Source organism: Mauremys mutica, chromosome 7 (genome assembly GCF_020497125.1).
Source record: "Mauremys mutica isolate MM-2020 ecotype Southern chromosome 7, ASM2049712v1, whole genome shotgun sequence".
Lineage (NCBI taxonomy): Eukaryota > Metazoa > Chordata > Testudines > Geoemydidae > Mauremys > Mauremys mutica.
The window spans coordinates 115875805-115896087 of NC_059078.1; the positions used below are offsets into that span (position 1 = coordinate 115875805).

A 20283-nucleotide genomic window follows, 5' to 3' on the forward strand; every position below is an offset into this window, starting at 1 on the left:
AGTAAATGCAGAACAAGAAGAATTAATAATGACTTTTGTGGAGAGAAGTGGAATGTTTTAGTAAATATGTTGTAACTGAAGATTGTGTTAATTTAACAGAAATTGCTGTGTTTTCACCAAAATTTTGAACAAACACCAGCTACTTTCCAATCAGTTGCACAGTTTCCCTTAGGGCATTCATTATAAAGGCTTGGATCCTTCAAGCCCTTGTACAACATGTTGAAGGGAGTGTAAGATTGTTGTGCTCCTGTACAAATATGGACAGTGGATGCAAATATAATTCAATACAAAGCATGGCCCTTCAGACTGAGGGCAAATACCTCTGGGGCTTCTTGTGCACTTGTTCTTGTACTCTCAAAAGCATGTATTAAAAAAGGCAGAAGGAAATGGGAATATTTCACTAATGTCAACTTCAAGCGTTCAAAGATTGTCAGAAACAAACCATCATGATATTTGCTTAAAATAATGAAATTAAAAAAATAATGTGGGGTGCTTTTTTATTTGCCTTCTGGTTTTTGAATCTTTAAAATACACTTGAGTCACATTTTCAAGCTTTTCTCCTCAGCAAATGAGGGCTGCAAGCAACTTTTTTTTTTAAATGAAAGCTCAGATTTTCATGTATTCCCATGACTCCAGGAGCTGAGGCTTTAAGAAAGTCACCAAATATTGCAAGACTTGTGATAAAATCACAAGATTTGGCAACACCAGAGTTTGAGGAGACTGAGGCCAATGCACAATTTACATCATGCAAATGAAGCACTTAACTATACTCTTTACTCAGAGGCCAGAGTGTTGCAGGTGCTCAGCACCAATCAGTTTCTGTCCGGTGCTTGCAGGCAGAATCCTGTCTATAATTATTTAATGTTTGCAAGTACATAAATGTTAAATAATATTTCTGTAAAGTAGGTATTAGTAGAGGGTTAAAAGCTATAGTGTAGTGCTCTGAATATCAAGCCGCAACAGCTGTGCAGCTTCATGGATTGGTAATTTGGTGGTGGGTGAACATAAATAGGAAGCACAGTGAGCATGTAGGTGTTTTGTTGATGTGGGAACAGTACAAATGCTGGGGCTGTGCTCTGAATAAAGACACACTGAACTTTATTCCTCTGTGCTGAAGTACTTTCTACTTTGACTGCTACCCTCACCTTCCAGCCCTTCTACATGGTCTCCTGTTTTTTCTGCTTCTTTGCCATTCTGCAAAGAACAAGCAAGGGGTGACGGTGTCTGTTCAAATGCCCTTCCAGCTCCATCCCTCAAGAAAACACTTTTTTGGCTATCTTCTTCCAGACATTATAACCATTCAGAAAGTTCTAGACTGTGGCAAAAGATTAACAGGATGGTAATGGTCCTATTGCTCTGCCTGAATAAATTGTAAGAAAAACATTTAGAATATTGATTAAATGTTTCATACTAGAAGATTTAAATTTACCTCCTGTATTTCCAGGATTAGCTGACATAATGGGGTCAGCCTGCTGGCACAAATGATTTATAGAACACATATTGGCAGTTTTTCTTCTCAAAAGGAGCATCTTTTAATTTGGCTCAGTAGCAATTATGTTTTACCTAAAGAAGCCCTGTGTGCTTTGCATTTTAATATTAGTATCTGACAGCCAAAGATAATCTAAAATTTCATAGTTAATCTTCTAATTTAGACAGTAGTGATCTGAATTCTGTGTTTTCCCAATAAAGAGGCTGATTGCCTACTTCCAACACCATTGATCTCAGTAAAGTTTCTCCTGATTTACCTCAGTGTAAACAGAAGAATCAGAACTCAGAAGTTTCCCCCAATAATTAAAATAGGTCCTATTTAGTTTCACAGTTGCTTACTGTAGTGGTCTGACGTCTTCCTCTGAAGCGCCTGGTACTTGCCACTCAAAAAGACAGGAAATTAGACTAGATGGACTTTGTCATACTGCATCAGACACAATTTCCATGTTCCTAGGTATGAAAGCAGGTACACTGATAGTTGAGACTAAATAATGCATCATGATTTCCAAAAAAGAAGGTAGTTTAGCGTAGACTTGCTCTTAACGTTAGCAGCCACAATTGGTTTCAGAAGTAAACAAAATAGACCATCTTAGCATAACTGTGTCGAAGTCAGCATAATCAATCCATGCATGAATTTGGCCTCATGAGGCTGGTGGATAAATATTGATTTCTCCGTATGCAATTTACTTTGCCCCGGTCTATTGATTTCAATGGACCAATTTACACCAGCTGAGGATCTAGCTTGATATCACTCTGCATAGGAATTGATGTACTAGATGTGTGTTTGTGTGTCCATATCAGGATGATATTTAAAAGGGTGCTGGTTTTGCCAGTAATGGTGCTGTATATTCTTATCTGGGAGTTATATATATAATGAGATAATGACAGTTGGTGGGCTTCACGTGACAAACGCAATTTGTTCTCAGTTTCACCTCTCCAGACTAACCTGCTGTGTTTTAATAGAGAGCCCATCAACATATACCATTACCATTTTTACAGCAGTATTTAGATATATATCTAGAGCCTTTGCTGGTTTAAACTGGCACAGCTCCATTGACTTCAATGGAACTACACTGGTTTACCTCAGCTGAGGATCAGTGCCCTAGACACACAGAGCTATTTTGAAAATCTGGCCCCTATATTTAATTATTAGTTCTAAAATGCATGAAACATTTTAAATTCTATACTGGAAGTCAGGTTCAAGGAACTTCTGTTATAGAAAGAAACTGAGATGGTCGATTTTGCATAGTTCAATCACAATTTAAATTATGTTATTGTGAATAGTACGCTTTTCAGTGTACCTAAATATGGTACATATATATTATTGGAGTGCATAATAGTTCAGAGTTATTTCATCAGCAATAAAAGATTTTACAATTCATTTTTTTTAAAAGTTGTAATAGTCTCAGCATCTTTAGTATATTATAATAATACAGCCTTTTATAGCTGACTGTAAAACTTCAGATTACAGTTTTAGGAATCAGGCAATTTTGTTTTATAGTTTAATAATTGTTCAAATGTGAGGTTCCTAAAAACCAATTTAATGACTTGTAAAAATACCATTTTACCAAAATCTACTGCACACCTTTAAAGAATACTGAAATTTCAACTGCTAGATATGGACAGATTATAGTTTCTATTCTCAGAAAGCAAATTACTCCTACTAAAGACAGATGTAACATTTGCAGCGTTCCCTTAAGCCACAGTTGTTTCACTGTTTTACAACAAAGTCTCCTCTTACAGGAATAATTGCAGAAATAGGAATCACAAGACTAACTGTGGATCAGAACATTCCTGATCGTGCCAAATGTGCCTATACATAATTAGTGCTATTGCTTTATACAGTGGTTCATCATATTAAGGGTACTCTTAATAATAGGTGACTTCATTTCTGTCTCCAAATTCAAATCCATCATATTTTTCCCCTTTAAAATAGATCACTTACTATAACATGCAAAAAATGGCCTTAAAGATGGTGCACAGTATTATAATTTAATTTTAGGGCATAACTACAAGTAATACAAATTCTAGCGTATCACCCTGTAATAGAAGACATATTGTCATTATACTACGAACTGCAATTCTAATATCTTAGTATAAAGAACATTATTTGCTAAATATTTTAACATTGGTTACAAGGTGTTGGACATGATTCCGGACTCATTTACACCAATGTAAATCAGAACTAATTCCAGTGAACTCAGTGGAGTTACTACATCAATGTAAAACTAGTTCAGGCAAAAGGAGTACACCTATCTAGGTTTCTAGTGGGATGGGGACCCTGTATAAAATCCTGATCCCGTTGAAGTCATTATTATTTGTATTACAGTAGTGCCCAGGAGCCCGAGTCATGGGCGAGGGCCCCATTGTGCTGGGCAGTGTAACCAACAGAACAAAAAGATAGTCCTTGCACCAAAAGAGCTAAGTAAACTCCAGTTGACTTAAATGGGGCTAGGATTTCACCCTAAGTATTATTTGTTCAATAAACCACTTTGCACACTTTGAGTGCCATGTACATAATAAATAATATTTTACCACAATGAACTGAGTTAATTTAATATACTCCCACAGAAAGCATATCAAATAGAGAGAGAAACACACACACACGCATATATACACAGAGTAAGGAAAGTGGATTCCTCAGGAGATTGGTACAGTAATTGGATATAGAGACATTCGCCTCTAAGACTTACATATGAAAATGACCAGCTTGGTAGTTACCAGAGCTGGTTGAAATTTTACAAAGTATTTTACCACCCAAAAAAACTGCCTTTTTTTTAGACATGATTTTTATCTGAAAAACTGACTTTTTCTAAATTTTCATTACATTTTTTTATTGAAAAGTAAAGTGATTTTTAAAGGTATTTTTAAATCAAGAGTTATCAGAACGGTTATTAAAGTTTTTTGTTTGCTGACTGTTTATTAAACGAATAGCTTCATTAAGCATTTTGATAATTATTTTGACTTATTAATCATGAAAAAAATGTAAGTAACTCAAATTAAGTGTTTATTTGGAACCCTGCATTATTATTATTACAAATTATTGTTTATATTGTAATAGCTTCTCCAAGCCACAGCCCCATTGTGGTAGGTAGTGTACAAATATAGCACAGGGAGAACCTTTCCCAAAGAACTTACAGTCTAGACCTCAAGCCTGCAAAGACCTAAGCCCATGCTTAATTTTGTGCACTGTGAGCTGTCCATTGATGTCTAACTTTAGACACCAAATTTGGCTATTTCTGTTGTTGGCTGAATCAATGTTAAGAATATTATGGAGTTGAAAAGTCCTCCATTCAGGTATATGATGTTGTGTATTTCATAATTTTTTTCCTAGAAAAATGGGACAAATGACCTAATCTTACCTTCTCAACTGAAAATTGGTTTAGGATACAACAAATATCTCACAAGCATCTTCATCACCTGTTCTCCACATACCTTAAAACAAAACCTACTGAGCTACTAATGGCTTTGATTACAATCCTCTTACCTAAACTGACAGATTCTGCAAAGTGATGGAAGTTTCAACAGTGCTCAGCATCTCTATCATATTACATCCTGGTCCTATGACCACACTTCCCCCTCCAGCACTTCCCCCTTCTGGAGCTCTAAATGTCCCCATCATACTGGCAGCCACAATGTGCCAAGTACTAGAATGCCAGCCCTGAATAGTAATGTCCCTTTTTAAAGTGCTCTCTTATGCTATTGAAAAGATCCTCCCTTTTGAATAAAATGGAAGCAGAACAAATCTCAGCAGTAGTCATGGGGAAAATTACACTCTCAAGAAACAATAACCTGGATGAATTCTGTCTCTGTCTACATGATATCATTCCTTACCCATTAATCTCACCTTCCAATGACATGTACATCACCTCTCGATCCCAGATATTCCACAACTCCCTTTAATCACTAGTCCCTTTTCTAACCGTCCTCTATCTTTCTATCTCTTCCTCTGTTCCTCTCTTCTCCTTTCTTGCAGCTCTCTTACTTTACCTTTGGGTATCCAGTTAAGAAATCCGTCAGATCACACTATTATGAAATTCACTCCAGTGTTGAGGCTGAGTACAAGGCTCTCTGCACACATGCCCCAAATAGGAGCTGTGTGTAAAGGCAGGTCACTTGCTGAGTGGAAGTAGTGCTGTGCCTGTGTAACACAGGAAGGGTCTCCACACCAGCGCTGGCTAGGCTGGCCTGGAGAACTAATCCCCTTAGGTCCAAATATGCGCTGTTACACTGGTGTAGATTTGGACTTGACTAACTCCATTATTACAGTGATGTAAATTCTCTTCAGGTGTACTTTATAACAGAATGCTGTTGTTTATATACATGACATTTTTTATCGGTCATTGCACCTATACTTGCCTTATTATAAAATAAACTTTAGAAAACAAAAGCCCTTGGTATTATACAAAGGATAAGATGAAAATTCTTTCATTAAACACAATAACAACATGGGAATAGTTTCCTTCCCACAACCAGCAGTAAATGAAAGAAATAGAGTGGAATTCATAAATGACTAAAATATAATAAAAACTTAAAAACAGTCATTCTAAACTATACATTGAAATTATTGTATCATGAGCTGTAAAGGTAGCATAGGTAGAAGAGCGAAATACATACTTCCTTCACACATGCCTATATCTTCATCGTAGTTGAGCCAGGTTTATAGGAGAGAAAATGAAAAACAGCTTTTTAACCAAATTGGCTAACATACACTCTTAATAAAAAGCATTAATGCTAAAAAAGATGTGAACATAAATATGTTTTTATTCTGCTTTTAACCTGTCTTCTCATTTTACCTGTAGTCTTCAGTGCACATTTACAATCAAATATTGGAAATAAATCAAATCTCTGTTATTCCCTACTGACCTTTTCTCCTATGACTTCTAATCAGCTGCCTCACTTGAATAATAGATCTCTGCACTACCCTTAAACCATTCTACTAAACCACTTTTTTCAATCTATTATTCAGTTCTGGAACGTAAGAAGCTGTCACCCATTTTAGTCCCTCACCTTCAAAATCAATGGGAGTTTGAAGTGTTGTTTATTTTATTCTTTACTTTGGAGTATAAGATCCTAAATATTTCATACAGGATCCTGGTACTAATCAGTGGACTGGGCTCAACCATTCTACCTCATGTTAAGCCCTCCTGTGTGCTTAGCTTGCTCTGTGAGCCACAAATAAACAGACTGTTGTGCACAACGCAGGGTTTTTTATTCATAGGTTCACACAGCATGTATATCCAGAAGAATTATAGGATTATCCTTCCCCATAGGCTTTTGAAAACAGAATTAGGTAGTCAGGGCACTAATTTACTAAGTGCAGTATTTTACTGTGTATTTCTTCTGTCAGAGAGTTGTTACCTTTTCAGAAGGCTCAACTTGGTGCTAATGGCCAGAAATTCCAAGTTAGAGGTACAGAGCTACACACACATACATTTGTGTGTCAGAGCTACACACGCATACATTTGTGTGTGCCTAACAATCTTTGATGTATATGTGTGACTCAGGTATGTCCATATGGTGAGTTTGATGCCTAGATGATCATGTGCCATGACAAATACCAGATTTGTGCCAGCAGGTTGGGTAATTGGTCTTATAAACTAAGCATGCACAGATGAATGCAATACAGTTACAAGCATCTAACTCTGAAAACCTAACCCTAAATTTGTGTCTTCAATTTGTGTATACATGCAAACATTTACAATAATCATATGCTAAACAAATGTTATTGTTCATTGTACTCTTTACTATTGGCTGCCTCCCACCAAAATGTGATGGCATAAAAAAAGAGTTGAAGAAGTTGAATGTGTATACATTAATTTCTTTAGGGTCTTTTGGGATTAAACGTTCTATATAAATGTAAAATCTTATTTGTGCACTCGAATCATGTATACCCTTAACTGTCCAATTTTGCATACATTTGCAGGGGGTTTGTGTGTGGAAGAAGCTGTTGCATCTTTTGCAAATCTGTAGATGCAAATTTAGAGGGCATTTTTTAAAATTTAGCTCTTTTTTTATACAGATATGAACCCTGATCAGCCTGTAGTATACTTGTCCCTGTTGCAGAATCATGTTCTTATCAGGAGTCATCTGGCCAATAAATAATTGTAATGAAGATTTTGTTTGTGATTAGATGTGAGAATATAGTCATGATTATTGCAGATGAGGAATGAAGGTCATTATTTATAAATAGACACAAGTGAACTGGTTCAGTTAAAATCAGCTCCCAGAATGTGAGTTTAATGAGGGTAGTATACGGCTCAGGGATTGATAATGGGCAAGGTCCTCCTTTCACCTTTAGGTTGCTGGTCAAAATCCAGTCTACACTGGTAATTAGCAATAGTTGGCATCTGAAGGCAGTTTGCTGGGTGGTCTGTGAGAGATGAATTTTGCTCTCTGGCAACTGAATTTGTGGTCAAGACGAGGATTCATAAAGGGCCTTAAGTATGCCAATGCCAGTGCCTTTTAGGCACCTAGACAATCATAAGAACAACGCCGCAATCCACAGAGCCTCAGCTGGGCGTGTAGGCTCCCTCTATGATGAATGGTGAGAGAGAGGCACCTGAGAATGTGGATCCACAAACTCAACACAGTAGGCGGGAAACTGCCTACACTAGCCAATGGGAGAAGCCGAGGAAGATAGGCAATCCCTCCTACCCCCACACCAGTAGGCATGCTCAGATTCCACCTAGATCTACACAAAATGGTTGGGGGAGTGCCTTCCTTATAATCGGTAGCCCAGTGGTTAGTGCACTCACCTGGAATATCAGAGACCTCTGGGTCGAGTCCCTACTGTGCCTGATGTGAAAAAGAGATTTGAGCAGGCCTCTGTCACCTCTCAGCTGAGTGCCCTAACCACTGGGATATAGTCCTCTCTCTTGCACATTTCCTATTTAATTATTAAATTATGTAATTAAAATGGAACACTCTGACTAGGAGAGATTGAGGAAGACCCCCATCAGAATATTTCATAAACTAGTGATTAGGGCACTCACCTGAGAGGTGTCAGATCCCTGCTGAAATCCCTTCACCTTGTCAGGAGGAATGGGGATTTGAGCCAGTGGTCTCCCACATGCTGGGTGAGTGCTCTAAACATTGGGCTAAACATTATAAGGAAGAGGGTCCTCCTTTCCCACAGCTGTTTTGTGTGAGTTAGGCAGCCTCTGAGCACACCTACTGGATTGGGTCCCTTCCACGAATTAGGCAGATGAATGCCTGACTTTCCCTGGTCCATGGATTGCTCTGGGTCTTAGGTAGGAAATAGGTGCATGGGCACCTAAAGGAAGGCAGCAATTTGCATGCTGAGAGGCAGAAACATAGACACTTAGGAAACTTTTAGTGCAAAAATGTAGTCACTGAGCAAGTTTAGGTGCCTAAAGGGGTAGCCGGCAGCCAGGCAGGAGTTCTGTAGTTTGCAGTGGCACCTAAAACTGGGATTTAGGCGCCTCACCCCCAGATTTAGTAACCTGAGTACCTTTGTGAATCCGGGCCCAAGTGTCCACACTACAGAAACCACTGCTACACTTAGTAGTGCTTTTTTCGTAGTCTCAACAAAGAGGCCAAGGACTAAGCAGAGTACAGAGATTTGAACTACCAGCTGCTCCCTCCAGCTCTGGATCGAGACCCTTCTGCTGACTGTGATGTACTTGACTCATGACTAAATTGCAGAGTCATTGAAGATTGGAGTTGGAAGAGACTTCAGGAGGTCATCTAGTCCAACCCCTTGCTCAAGGCAGGACCAACCCCAACTAAATCATCCTAGCCAGGTCTTTGTCAAGCCGGGCCTTTCTCCACAGCTGTCAGTCAAACACTTAGACACACACACATGCACATATTCACCTTAAAAAAAAACCCATAAACAAATGCCTTAAAGGGAATTTTTTGGAAGATGCAGAAATATTAGTGTAGCTCCTGCACATTCAGGAAAACATTTGCCCCAACAATCCTTTAAACACGGTCCTATTCAGGTAGTCCACTCGAGTCTCCACTGCAGCATGTATATGCTGGTAGAACCTTATAATTTCTATGTAGGCCCCCACAAAAGATGTTAAAATTTTGTGCATATTGCACCTTGAAGCTACCAAGGAATTACAAAATCTCTGAGCACATGAGATCTTTCCTGTCCTGACAGAGCAGTGAATCTCAAAGAGAAAGAAAACTGGAAAGAAACATCTGAAACACTATGGAATTTTATAATCATATGCTCATAAATCCTTGGCCTCTCTGATGAGGCTCACTGCCAGAGGTGACAATTAGTGCTATTTTTATACATGGAACCTATGCAAAATATTAGGATTTGTCTATTTATAATACTTACATTTTTCTGCATTACATTATTCTGCTTGAATATAAGCTTTCCATCATTTCTGTGGCTGATTTGGGCAATGAAACAAAACAGAATTATTTCCTGTGAATATAATTTTGCATAATCTGATAATTATTTGCATAATCTGATTATCATGGACTCATAATTTTTCAAAATGTGATGCATAATTGCTAAGAATTTAAAATGCCCATTCATTTTGTTTGTATGTGCACGTGTGTATGCAGTGAGCATTTTATTTGTGGCAAAAAGTTGTATAGGACTTTTTTCCCTACAGCAAATTTGAGTAATTATTCATAGCAGATACAAGTAGATGTTAGAAAGTTACATAGGGTTTTATCCTGCTCCCATATAAGTCAATGTAAAAACTCCTATTGACTTGCATGGTGCAAAATCAAACTCATAAAGAATATGGGAAATAGAAAATTAGGTATGATTGTACAAACTCCTACTCTGATAAATATTTCCCACTCACTCAGATAGCTCCATTGACTTCAGTGAGGCTGTTTGTATGAGAGAGGATTGTTCACGTGTAATACCAGAGACAGACTAAGTCCTTGGGGTGAAATCCTGGCCCACTAAAGTGAATAGAAGTGTTGCCATTGACTTCCGTGGGGCCAGGTTTTCATCCCTGTCTCAGGGCTCAATTCTGCTCCCATTCAAGTAAAATCATCAAAGTCCTATTGACTCCAGTGAGGGCAGGATGATGCATAAGGGATAGCTTAACTAATGGAGGGCAGTTGATAGGACTTATTGGACTGATTTAACATTTTTTTTGTCCTCACTTAAATCCTTTGGAACATGAGTATATGGTAGAAAATAAAACGTTCACAAGGAGTATTAGCATGATACTAGTTTTACTTTCAAGAATTAAAGTGATCTAGGAATTTAATAACCCAGAATACCAATGGTAAGTGTGAATGCCTCACTGGAAAATGATGGGGAAAGATTCACTGAAGGTAGCATTATTCTAATGAAAATAAGAATAAATTATTACAGGCAGAGCTGGTAGTCTAACACTTCCCATTTATAAGAACCTGTTTTCAATGGCTTATAATTTTTTTGCCAAAACCTTACCTGTTTGGGCTGAAATTTTCTATGCTGGATTTTTGCTTCTGGCTGATTTCTTGTAATGTCTATTGCCTTCTCATTGTCAGAAAATGCAGGTTATTCCTGTTACAGTCTTACCTGGATAAGCTTTATTTCATTCTTTAAAAAGTTAATGTTCCTTCCTCCTATATAATGAGTGGTTTTATTCTGAATGGTATTTTTAATGCTAAAAATTAGTTTAAGTACCTAGCAAGTGCGACTTGTACACTAAGGCCCCAGCTCCATAATTGTCGGTGCCTAATTGCAGGCTTAGGGCCTTTAAAACACTTTTTTCTCCATACAGCTTTAATAAAAAAAGCATTTCTATGTCACCTCATGAGAGTGGATTGTTTGGGACCATAAATGCAAAATTCAACAGTTGTTCTAAATCATAGTTGATCAAGATTGAATTATTTTTATAAAGCAATCCCTAAATCATGTTGGTGATTTAATAAAACTTCCCATCAGGGATAGTCACATAAGTACAGATGTAGCAAAGCAAATATACTTGCATTCAGGTGTGTACGCATTCATAGTTGCCAATTTTACTATATAGATCAGGGGTAGGCAACCTATGGCACATGTGCCAAAGGCAGCACACAGGCTGATTTTCAGTGGCACTCACACTGCCCGGGTCCTGGCCACTGGTCCGGGGGGCTCTGCATTTTAATTTAATTTTAAATGAAGCTTCTTAACATTTTAAAAACCTTAATTTACTTTACATACAACAATAGTTTAGTTATATATTATAGACTTGAAGAAAGAGACCTTCTAACAATGTTTAAATGTATTACTGGCACGCGAAACCTTAAATTAGAGTGAATATTTGAAGACTCGGCACACCACTTCTGAAAGGTTGCCGACCCCTGATATAGATAATCTTATCTTAGTATCTGCAGTTTTCCCATTTACTTCCCTATACTTACTACAGGAACTATCGTGAACGCTTCCATTTAATTATCTAAGGTTTTCTTCGAGGGAATTGTCAGGTTTTTAAAGTGGACCACTATATTCTGTGTGCGCGCGCATGCTCACAGCACGTACACATGCACATATACACAGATTTACTATATGGTTAATAAATGCGAAAATCCTCAACAATTTAGTTTCTTAAAAAAGACTCGGTCAGTAGGTTCTCTAGACAAATGTTTATGACAATTCTTTTCCCCTTAACATTTCTGAGTCAATGTAGTGCTCAAGAAAGAGGCACTAATATCCGTTGCTTAAGCCAGGCATCATTCTGGAGAACAGCGTCTTGCACAAGCACCACAACAGCTGCTCAGGTTTGTCCACAGACAGATGTTCATACAAGCCAGCTTGCTTTCGCCTCCTGGTTGCAGAAATGCGAGTTGCCTTTCCTCTGGTCCTGCTGCTGGAGTGTGGAGGCAACTCGTGGCCTAGTTTTCCCACTCTGCCTTCCCCTCCATTGGCAGCATGGGGCTGTGTACATATCATATAGCCAGCCTTGGCAGGCAACTGGCTTGCTTCCCCACCCAGCTCTCAATGCAGCTGAATCCTGACCTGCTATGCCACTCCTAGGCTTTTCTTAAGCAGAGACTCCCAATTGTGAACAATCATGTCAAACGGTGCAGAGATTTTGTGATAAATGTGAATGGGAACTTGCTTGTGAGTAGCACATTTAAGGTGTAACCTCTCACGGGATATGTGGGGTTATTGAAAGCAGGAGTATCACTAGTGCTTAGACATGTGGGATGAAATCCCAGCCCCCAGTAAAGTCAATGGGTTCAGGATTTCAACCGTGGAGTTTCTTTATTTAAAGTTAAAATATGACTGTGTTCAAATAGGACTTTAAAAGCTTTATATTCACTTTTGTTTTCTTTAACTGAATTACAGTGCACAATATCTAGATGCTACTTATAACTAGTATATAAGTCGCTGGGTTGGTGGCAGTAGAGAATCACTGGGACGATGGATTTTAATAATAAAATCCCAAAGTACTAGATTTTGGATTACATGGTGTTCAGTGTTATAGCTGAGGGGCAAAAAATCCAAGGAGCCTAAGTTGTTAGGATATTAGGCTAGGAAAAGTTATTCTGCCTATGCTTTTTAGTATTCTCTTTTCTTCTCTGCCTTTCTTAATGCAAAAATGTTTCCTTGAGGCATATCCATAAAAAGACAATATTAGGAACTTTGCACAATATCCCCTAAAAATAGGAAACAAGAATCTAGGGCTATCTGAAGTCATTTAACTCAAATAAATGAGTGAGTGAAAAGGAAAGCAAACCCAGAACTAGTTACTCTACCACCATGTAAGGTTAGATATTCAGAAGATACTAGGTCAGTCGTTTTTGGCGGACTAGTCTGTGTATTGCATTCTGTACTGTGCTCACTCAAAAACTAACTGAAGATCTGTGTATCTGGCCATGCATAGTCAGGAAGGATTTGTTTTCCGCAGAGTCCTGAGACGGATATCTATTGTGTGGTTGCACAGCTTAGTTACCTTACTCCTAAAACTTGAGCACACAAATTTCACTCAAACACAAACAGCAGGATGCCCTGTGCGGAGGGGGAAAGGGAACTTTGCAGGTAATCTGCCTTCCATGGGCTTTATGAACATTGTGTGCCCTGATAAGAGAGGGTTATAGAAATGAGCCAGGTTTCAGCTGCCTATGGGCATTGGCATGCACACACATACAAGAAGACTTACTATGTATTTTGTAAGTTACTCACTATGTATTTTGTTCCTAGCATTGAAGAGTGATACCAGAAATTTTGGGTAATAACTACCATTAAAATGTACTTACTGTACCAAATGGGATGATACTGTTAGGCAAAATGACCGCACATAAAATTTGTGTTCCAAGGTAGCATCTTCGGGGCTGATTCAGCAAAAAAAAATCTGGCTTCTTCATGGTGAGAATCTACAAAGCATAAATAGCATTACACCAGGCTGTGAGGCACAGGATTCAGAATTATTGTATGCTGAATTAGATCATTATTTTAGTATACTCTGTCTCTGACATGCACTTTGCTTGTTTTCCCGCTAAAAGTAATTTATATTGCAGCATACTGTTGTACCACTGTACTAATCAGAAAATACTATTGACAAGTGTGATAGATGCAGCTAGCACTTAGTGAGTGCAGAAGAGTTAAACTGATTGCATTTTTACACTCTGCGCATTTTTCTGTTTATTGTTTGTGTCCTGCTGTTAGGAAAACAGGTTGGTTGCATAGTAAATCTCTAATCAACACTAGAAAAGAACAAAGAGAACACATAATGTCATTTGTTATGAATATTTCAGGAGTGGGGTCAGCCAGAGGGTGTTTGGGGAGATTTCTTCTTCTCCTTGTTAATATGCTTATAGCTAGCCAAGAATTTGAAAGGATGGCAAAGCCACACCCATTAAAATAACCTGAAAACAAGGATGAAATATATGTATCTGTCTTAGTTATAGCTATATTGCTTATCACCATAGTATCTAAGCAATGAGGCCTGTAAAGTATATATTCCCTCATGAAACCTGAAGACCAAACTATCAGAGAAGTACTGGTGTGCAGGATCAGCTGCTCATTCTGTGCCTCTTACTCTTCAGGCTGAGTACTCCATTGCTCCCTTCTTCTCCCAAATTAAAACTCACTTTGGTTTGGAACAATCCACAAGTGGACCTCTAGTGCATGTTGAATAACCTATATGAACACTACACTGTATGTGAAACAAAATCACTGCACTATAAGCCAGAAAATCGGTGGCCTCCCAAGCTCAGACCCATGGGGTTGTGTGGTCTTGAGAGCCCAAGCTGCAACATCCACACTATTGTTTTCAGTGTGCTAGCTCAAGCTGAGCTAGCGCAAGCTTGCTTCCAGCTGTAATATGGACATAGGCTATGTAGCAGTACCACGTGCCTTCCAGGGAAACAGCTAGTTGCTCTGCTAGGTCTGGTTCTCCTTCCCCTCCAGGAAGAACATCTGTCAGCTCTCTGCTGGGCCTGAGGCACTAGTTCTTTTCCAAAATGGGCTGAGAAGCTTTCTGCACCAGCCAGGACATTGGCTTGGGCATGGTCCCTTATGGGGGGTGGAGGGAGTGGTTTAAAACCCTGAGACTGCCCAAGCTAAACTAAGACTCCTGATAGATGTGCAGTGTAATGAAAATTTCATCAGAGTTCATGACTGTTCAGATTCTTAAATATGAATCTTTGCTTTTCTACCATAGTAACTAGGTTAGTTACAAAATTAAGGGGCACATTTTACAAAATATAAAAGGGTAACTCAGCACAAGACTGATGACAAAAGACAAAACTGAGGCAGCTTCTTAAGACTGGCCAGCATTTCTGAGTCCAACCATACAGGAGTTTCCTGCAAAGCCACAGTTATCAGTCAACCCATCTCAAACCTTCTTAATCATTCCTTGTGGGATGGGCTTTAAGAACTGTAGTTAAACAAAGTTACTCCTTGTTTTTATGGCAACAAAAGAAAAAGGTGTATAGTAATTTGGAGGTTTTTTAGGTCAGTCAGTCTATTACCTGTAACCAGTGATGAGCTGCCAAAGTCTTAACAACCGGTTCCCTATAAAAAGTTCTGATTTAAGGTGGGGAGGAGCAGGGGAGGGGCCGGGGCAGGGGAAGACATACTTGTGGGGCCGGGGGCCCCTGCAGGGCCTGGGGCAAATTGCCCCACTTGCCCCTCCCCCAGCAGCCCTAGAGCTTGCAGCCCCCTCCCCACTTACCTTGCCACAGCTCAAAGCAGCAGGACGACTCCGGAGCTCAGCTGAGCTGCCCAGCTGATGCCAGCGGCTGGCCACGCTGCAGCTGGGGGGAAGCGGGGGAAGGGCCGGGGGATCCTCAGCCTCCCCAGCTGGGAATCCTGGGAGCAACAGGATGGTCCGGCCCGCAGACCGGCGTTCTTTGCCCACCCCCTGGCCCTTTAACAACCGGTTCTCCACGGAGGTCTAATTTTAGCAACCGGTTCTTGGGAACCTGTGGGAACCAGCTCCAGCTCACCACTGCCTGTAACTATTCATTCTACATTCAGCAGTAGATTACAGCTGAGTGTATGAATCATTAGCAGATTTGATTTTAGCCAGTAACACAGATCCCAGACCTCTTTTCTTTAGAATTATTTTAAAACTTCTTTTCCATTGATTTTTTTAAAAGCCCAATTCTGCTCTCATTTCAGTCAGTAAAAAAATTCTCATGAACGTTCTTATAGCAGGCTCAGGCCTTATGTGAAGCTGAAAATAAGTCTAATTTTGAAATATGCAGGAGAACCTCAGAGTTATAAACCCCTTGGGAATGGAGGCTGTTCGTAACTCTGAAATGCTCATAACTCATAAAATGTTCTTTCAAAAGTTGACAACTGAACATTGACTTAATACAGCTTTGAAACTTTACTATGCTGAAGAAAAATGCTGCTTTTAAATCATCTTAATTTAAATAAAACAAACAGAGAAACAGTTTCCTACCTTGTCAAATCCTTTTTTAAAGGTTCCTTTTATTTTTTTAATAGTTTACATTTAACACAGCACTGTGCTGTATTTGCTTTTTTCTTTTTGTCTCTGCTGCCTGACTGCACACTTTTGATCCAAATGGGGTGTATGGATGACTGATCAGTTTGTAACTCTGGTATTTGTAACTCTGAACTTCTACGTAGTCTTATTAGTCATTTGTGTGTTTTATTTTTAGCTTTACTCTGACTGAAAAGGCTGCTCTTAATACCTTAGGGACAAACCTGTTCCTGTGTACCAGGCATGGAATTGCACTGTCCTGAGATCTTTGAGGCTGGGGATGGCATTTACAGTAGCCTGTGTAAGACGCAGCTGTGTTCCCCCAAAGCCTCCTGCATCTTGAGGTGCAGAATTTCCCCTGCCAGAACTGCACTATGCAGCATGCAAGGGATGCAAACCTCTTTATCTTGTATGAGGTTTTGAGATATTTTGTAGACAAACAGATAATGGGGCTCCACACCATTTCTCATTTTTGTGTGTGGGTGCATGTGCATCAAGACCATCAGTAGTGCGTGAGTCCTGACTTGGCTCCTCAAGTAAAGAACTCCTTTCCTGTGAAGCACAGCACCTTCCGTTTTGCTGTGTTCTCTTCTCTTTGTGTGGGGCAGGAAGGATTTTCCCTTTAGGATGTAATTACTGATATAAGCTTCCCATAGTTCACTCTTCTGCCCACAGGTTCTTTCCCAGCCCCCTCCACCTGCAAAATTACTTGTGATTTAGTGATACACTATTGTATTATAGTAGTGAAGCCTATGCCAGCATTTCCATTATAACCATTTTTTCAGGTTTATAACTCAGCAGTAAAAATCTACTCTTCCGATTTGAAACTTGGCAGATAAAGCCTCGAAGCTAATTTTTTTCCTGCAAACCCGCCCCCCCTCACTACAAAAAATAAACAAAAATTACTTTTTTAAAATCCAAAGGATCAAGGAACATCTGTTCTATTTGAAGCAGGTGATTAATTGTTGTTAAAATGCTTCTCATTAAATATATAGATCACTCTTCCGAATTTAAACCTAGTGAATGATGATCAAAATTATTGAAAAGTTTTTGTTGTTGATTTTGGATTCTGTGTGATAATTGTTGATTTCACCCTAAAAACAGTTTTTTTCTAAAATGCAAATATACTTTCTGTGCTGCACTGGTTATGTTTCTTTTCAAGATGACTGTAGTGGAAGAGGAACATGACCTTGTTCTCTCTTTTCATTTTTGAGAGCTATATTAAGTCTTAAGAAAAGATAAAATTTAATCCTTTGTATAGAGCAGAAGTTAATTAGAAATAGTAGTGTCCTAAATGGTACAGTATTCTGTAACCCAAGCCAGGTATAGCTACTAGGAAATACACATGGGCAGTAGACAGAAGCGTGTATAAGAACTTGAGTATCTAGCACATAGCAAGGAGGTAGAAAATCTCAACGAAGGCCTTCCATAATTTATCCTGTAAAAACCAATGATCCCATCCTATGTTCTTTGGATCTCCGCGTTCCCATTTGACTCAGTGGAAGGATGTGGTGAAAAAGAAATGCAGGATTAGGTTCCACTTTGGTTTCTCCTTGCTTTTCATGTTTCCCCTTGTGGCAAGTCAATGAGGAGTGAAATCAGCATTGCAGTCACCAGAGAAAGTCATTTCTAATCTGGCCAAATAACACTCAAAATGCACTGCCAGGGTTTTATTTTTTCAGCTAGAGGCTAGACTCACAAAAGACTTAGGTGCCTACCTACCACTTTCGGTGCCTGAATCCCAGAATCGGGCACCACTGGGATTCACAAAAACCTCAGCTGCTGCTGCTGGAGCCTGTAGGTGCCAAAACTTGCTCAGCACTGAAATTTTTGAGGTAAAATTTCATTAGGTGCCTGTGTTTCTACCTCTGCACATATGCACTGCAGTCCCACACCTAAGCCCCAGAACAATGCACAGACTGGGGATCCTCTCCCTAACTCCCCTGTGGGACCCGACCCAGTAAGCATGCTCAGAACTCACCTACTGAATGGGCCCCTACAGACAAGTTAACAGAAAATGAGACTCAGGATGACATCCCTCATAACTTTTAGCCTGGTGGTTAGGATACACACCTGAGATGTTGGAGACCTCTGATTCCAGTCCCCACTCTGCCTGAGGGGGAAAAGGAATTTGAACGGGGATCTGCAACTTCACAGGTGAGTGCCCTAACCACTGGGCCATGGGATATTCTGATGAGGTGCCCCCTCAGGTTCTCCTGTTAAAGCTCTTCCACTGTAGATAAATAATGGGGGAAAAAATAAGGTGGGGAAATGAGAGAGAGAGAGAGAGAGAGAGAATGACTATATAATTTGGTGGTTGGAGCACTCACCAGTGAGGTGGGGCACCTGGTATCCAGTCCCCCTGATCCTCTGACTTCAGTTTGATTTATAGGTACATTCGTTAAAGGAAGTAAATGTTGTTCTGTTTGCATAATCTGGTCACTTTCCAGAACAGACTTTGTGGCTGTAGCATGACACAGAAATTAATATATTTTTATTTTAAAAAATTTTTATTGGCCATCTTATATCTAAAATTCTAACTATTAGCAGAAGTAAAACACTTTGAAATATGGTGTATATTTTCCTAACTGTGAAGAATACAATGGTCAAAGTCCATATTTTCTAGTTAAGATGCACTAGTGTTAGTTAATATTTACTGAAAGCGTGATCATATTCCATTTTTCTCTACCAGGACCATACGTGCCTTTTACATAGACCCTTGATTACTGACTTGATTTATATGTAGGCATTTCTATGGCACTTATCATGATAATAGCTGAGTGCCTTATGCCCTTATCCTTACTGGCTTTTTCAAAATTTGTATTTTAAATTCACAGTGGGGATTAAAACTGAAAGGGCTTGTCTACATGGGGATTTAATGCGCTGCAAACCAGGCGGTAAATCTGCAGTGCACTAGTTTGCCATGCACTAACTGGCTACGTGGACCCAGCTACTGCACATTAAAAGTTCCTTTGTGTGTTTTGATGAACTACCATTTGAAATATAATGGCTAGTTACCATTCTGTAGAGTCACACCCCAGCTTGCCATCCACTAAGGCTCTACGAAGACAAGCATTGAGATTATATTGTTACTTCAAGACCGTTATTTTACTATTTGCTTTTCCTTCCTACTCACTTATTATAGAGGCATGTTCATATGAAACAGAACAATCAAGAAGAGCTTCTTCAAACAGAAATATCCATATTATATGTGTAAATATACATCTATAATATGTAACGTTTGCATTTGTCTATAGGCACAGAAGCGGAAATCCAACGAATCTGTAGACACAGAACTCTGTCTTAATGAGGTAAGAATGTGGATCCTATTACAGTAGCACTTTATTTTTCATAATACAAATATCAATCTGAAATGTAATAATCCAGGACCCAATCCTGGACTCTTTCCTCAGACAAAATTCCCATCAATATGCTCATGGCTGGGTACCAAGTTATCATAATAAAGGAGGTTTTGCCTGAGTCAGGAGCTCAGGATTGGGCCCAAAGTGTTTGCTACCCTGGGACCATGCGTTGGTGAGATAATTACATTTTAATTCCCACATAGTTGTTGGGATTCCCTCCGAGACCTCTTTCCACTCGGCTTCCCAAGAACTGATTTTGCAGGTCAAATAGTAATTAGTGTTGCACCTAGGAAGTGTAATTAGCTAGTAATCTGCAGGAACATGTAATCATATGGCATTTACCAAGTCCCAGAAATACAGCAGATTTCATTTTATGGCTGACAGACTACTGATTTAGGATAAATGAAATGACAGTTATATAATACATTAGGAGCTAGATTGACAGCCCCTGGAGACTTGGAACCTTTCCCTATGCTGTTCCACCAGCCTGCTTCAAACCTGACCGATAAGGACCATCCCTAGAGGTGGAAGATTGACTCTCATGGAAACTAAACTAAACT

The 20283-nt window shown here is 39.2% G+C and overlaps 2 protein-coding genes across 5 annotated transcripts in view; one reads left to right on the top strand and one right to left on the bottom strand.

The window, feature by feature from the left end:
• LOC123374939 overlaps positions 1-20283 on the bottom strand; it is a 206680-nt gene that overhangs the window by 176755 nt on the left and 9642 nt on the right. The window contains exon 2 of the mRNA XM_045025336.1: positions 13666-13782. The gene's annotated coding sequence lies outside the window, so the exon portion shown is untranslated. The remainder of the gene's footprint in view (positions 1-13665; positions 13783-20283) is intronic.
• GFRA1 (GDNF family receptor alpha 1) overlaps positions 1-20283 on the top strand; it is a 199681-nt gene that overhangs the window by 173558 nt on the left and 5840 nt on the right. For all 4 annotated transcript variants that reach the window (XM_045025331.1, XM_045025330.1, XM_045025329.1 and 1 more), the window contains one exon: positions 19619-19672. In XM_045025331.1, coding sequence (XP_044881266.1) covers positions 19619-19672 — 54 coding nt within the window. The remainder of the gene's footprint in view (positions 1-19618; positions 19673-20283) is intronic.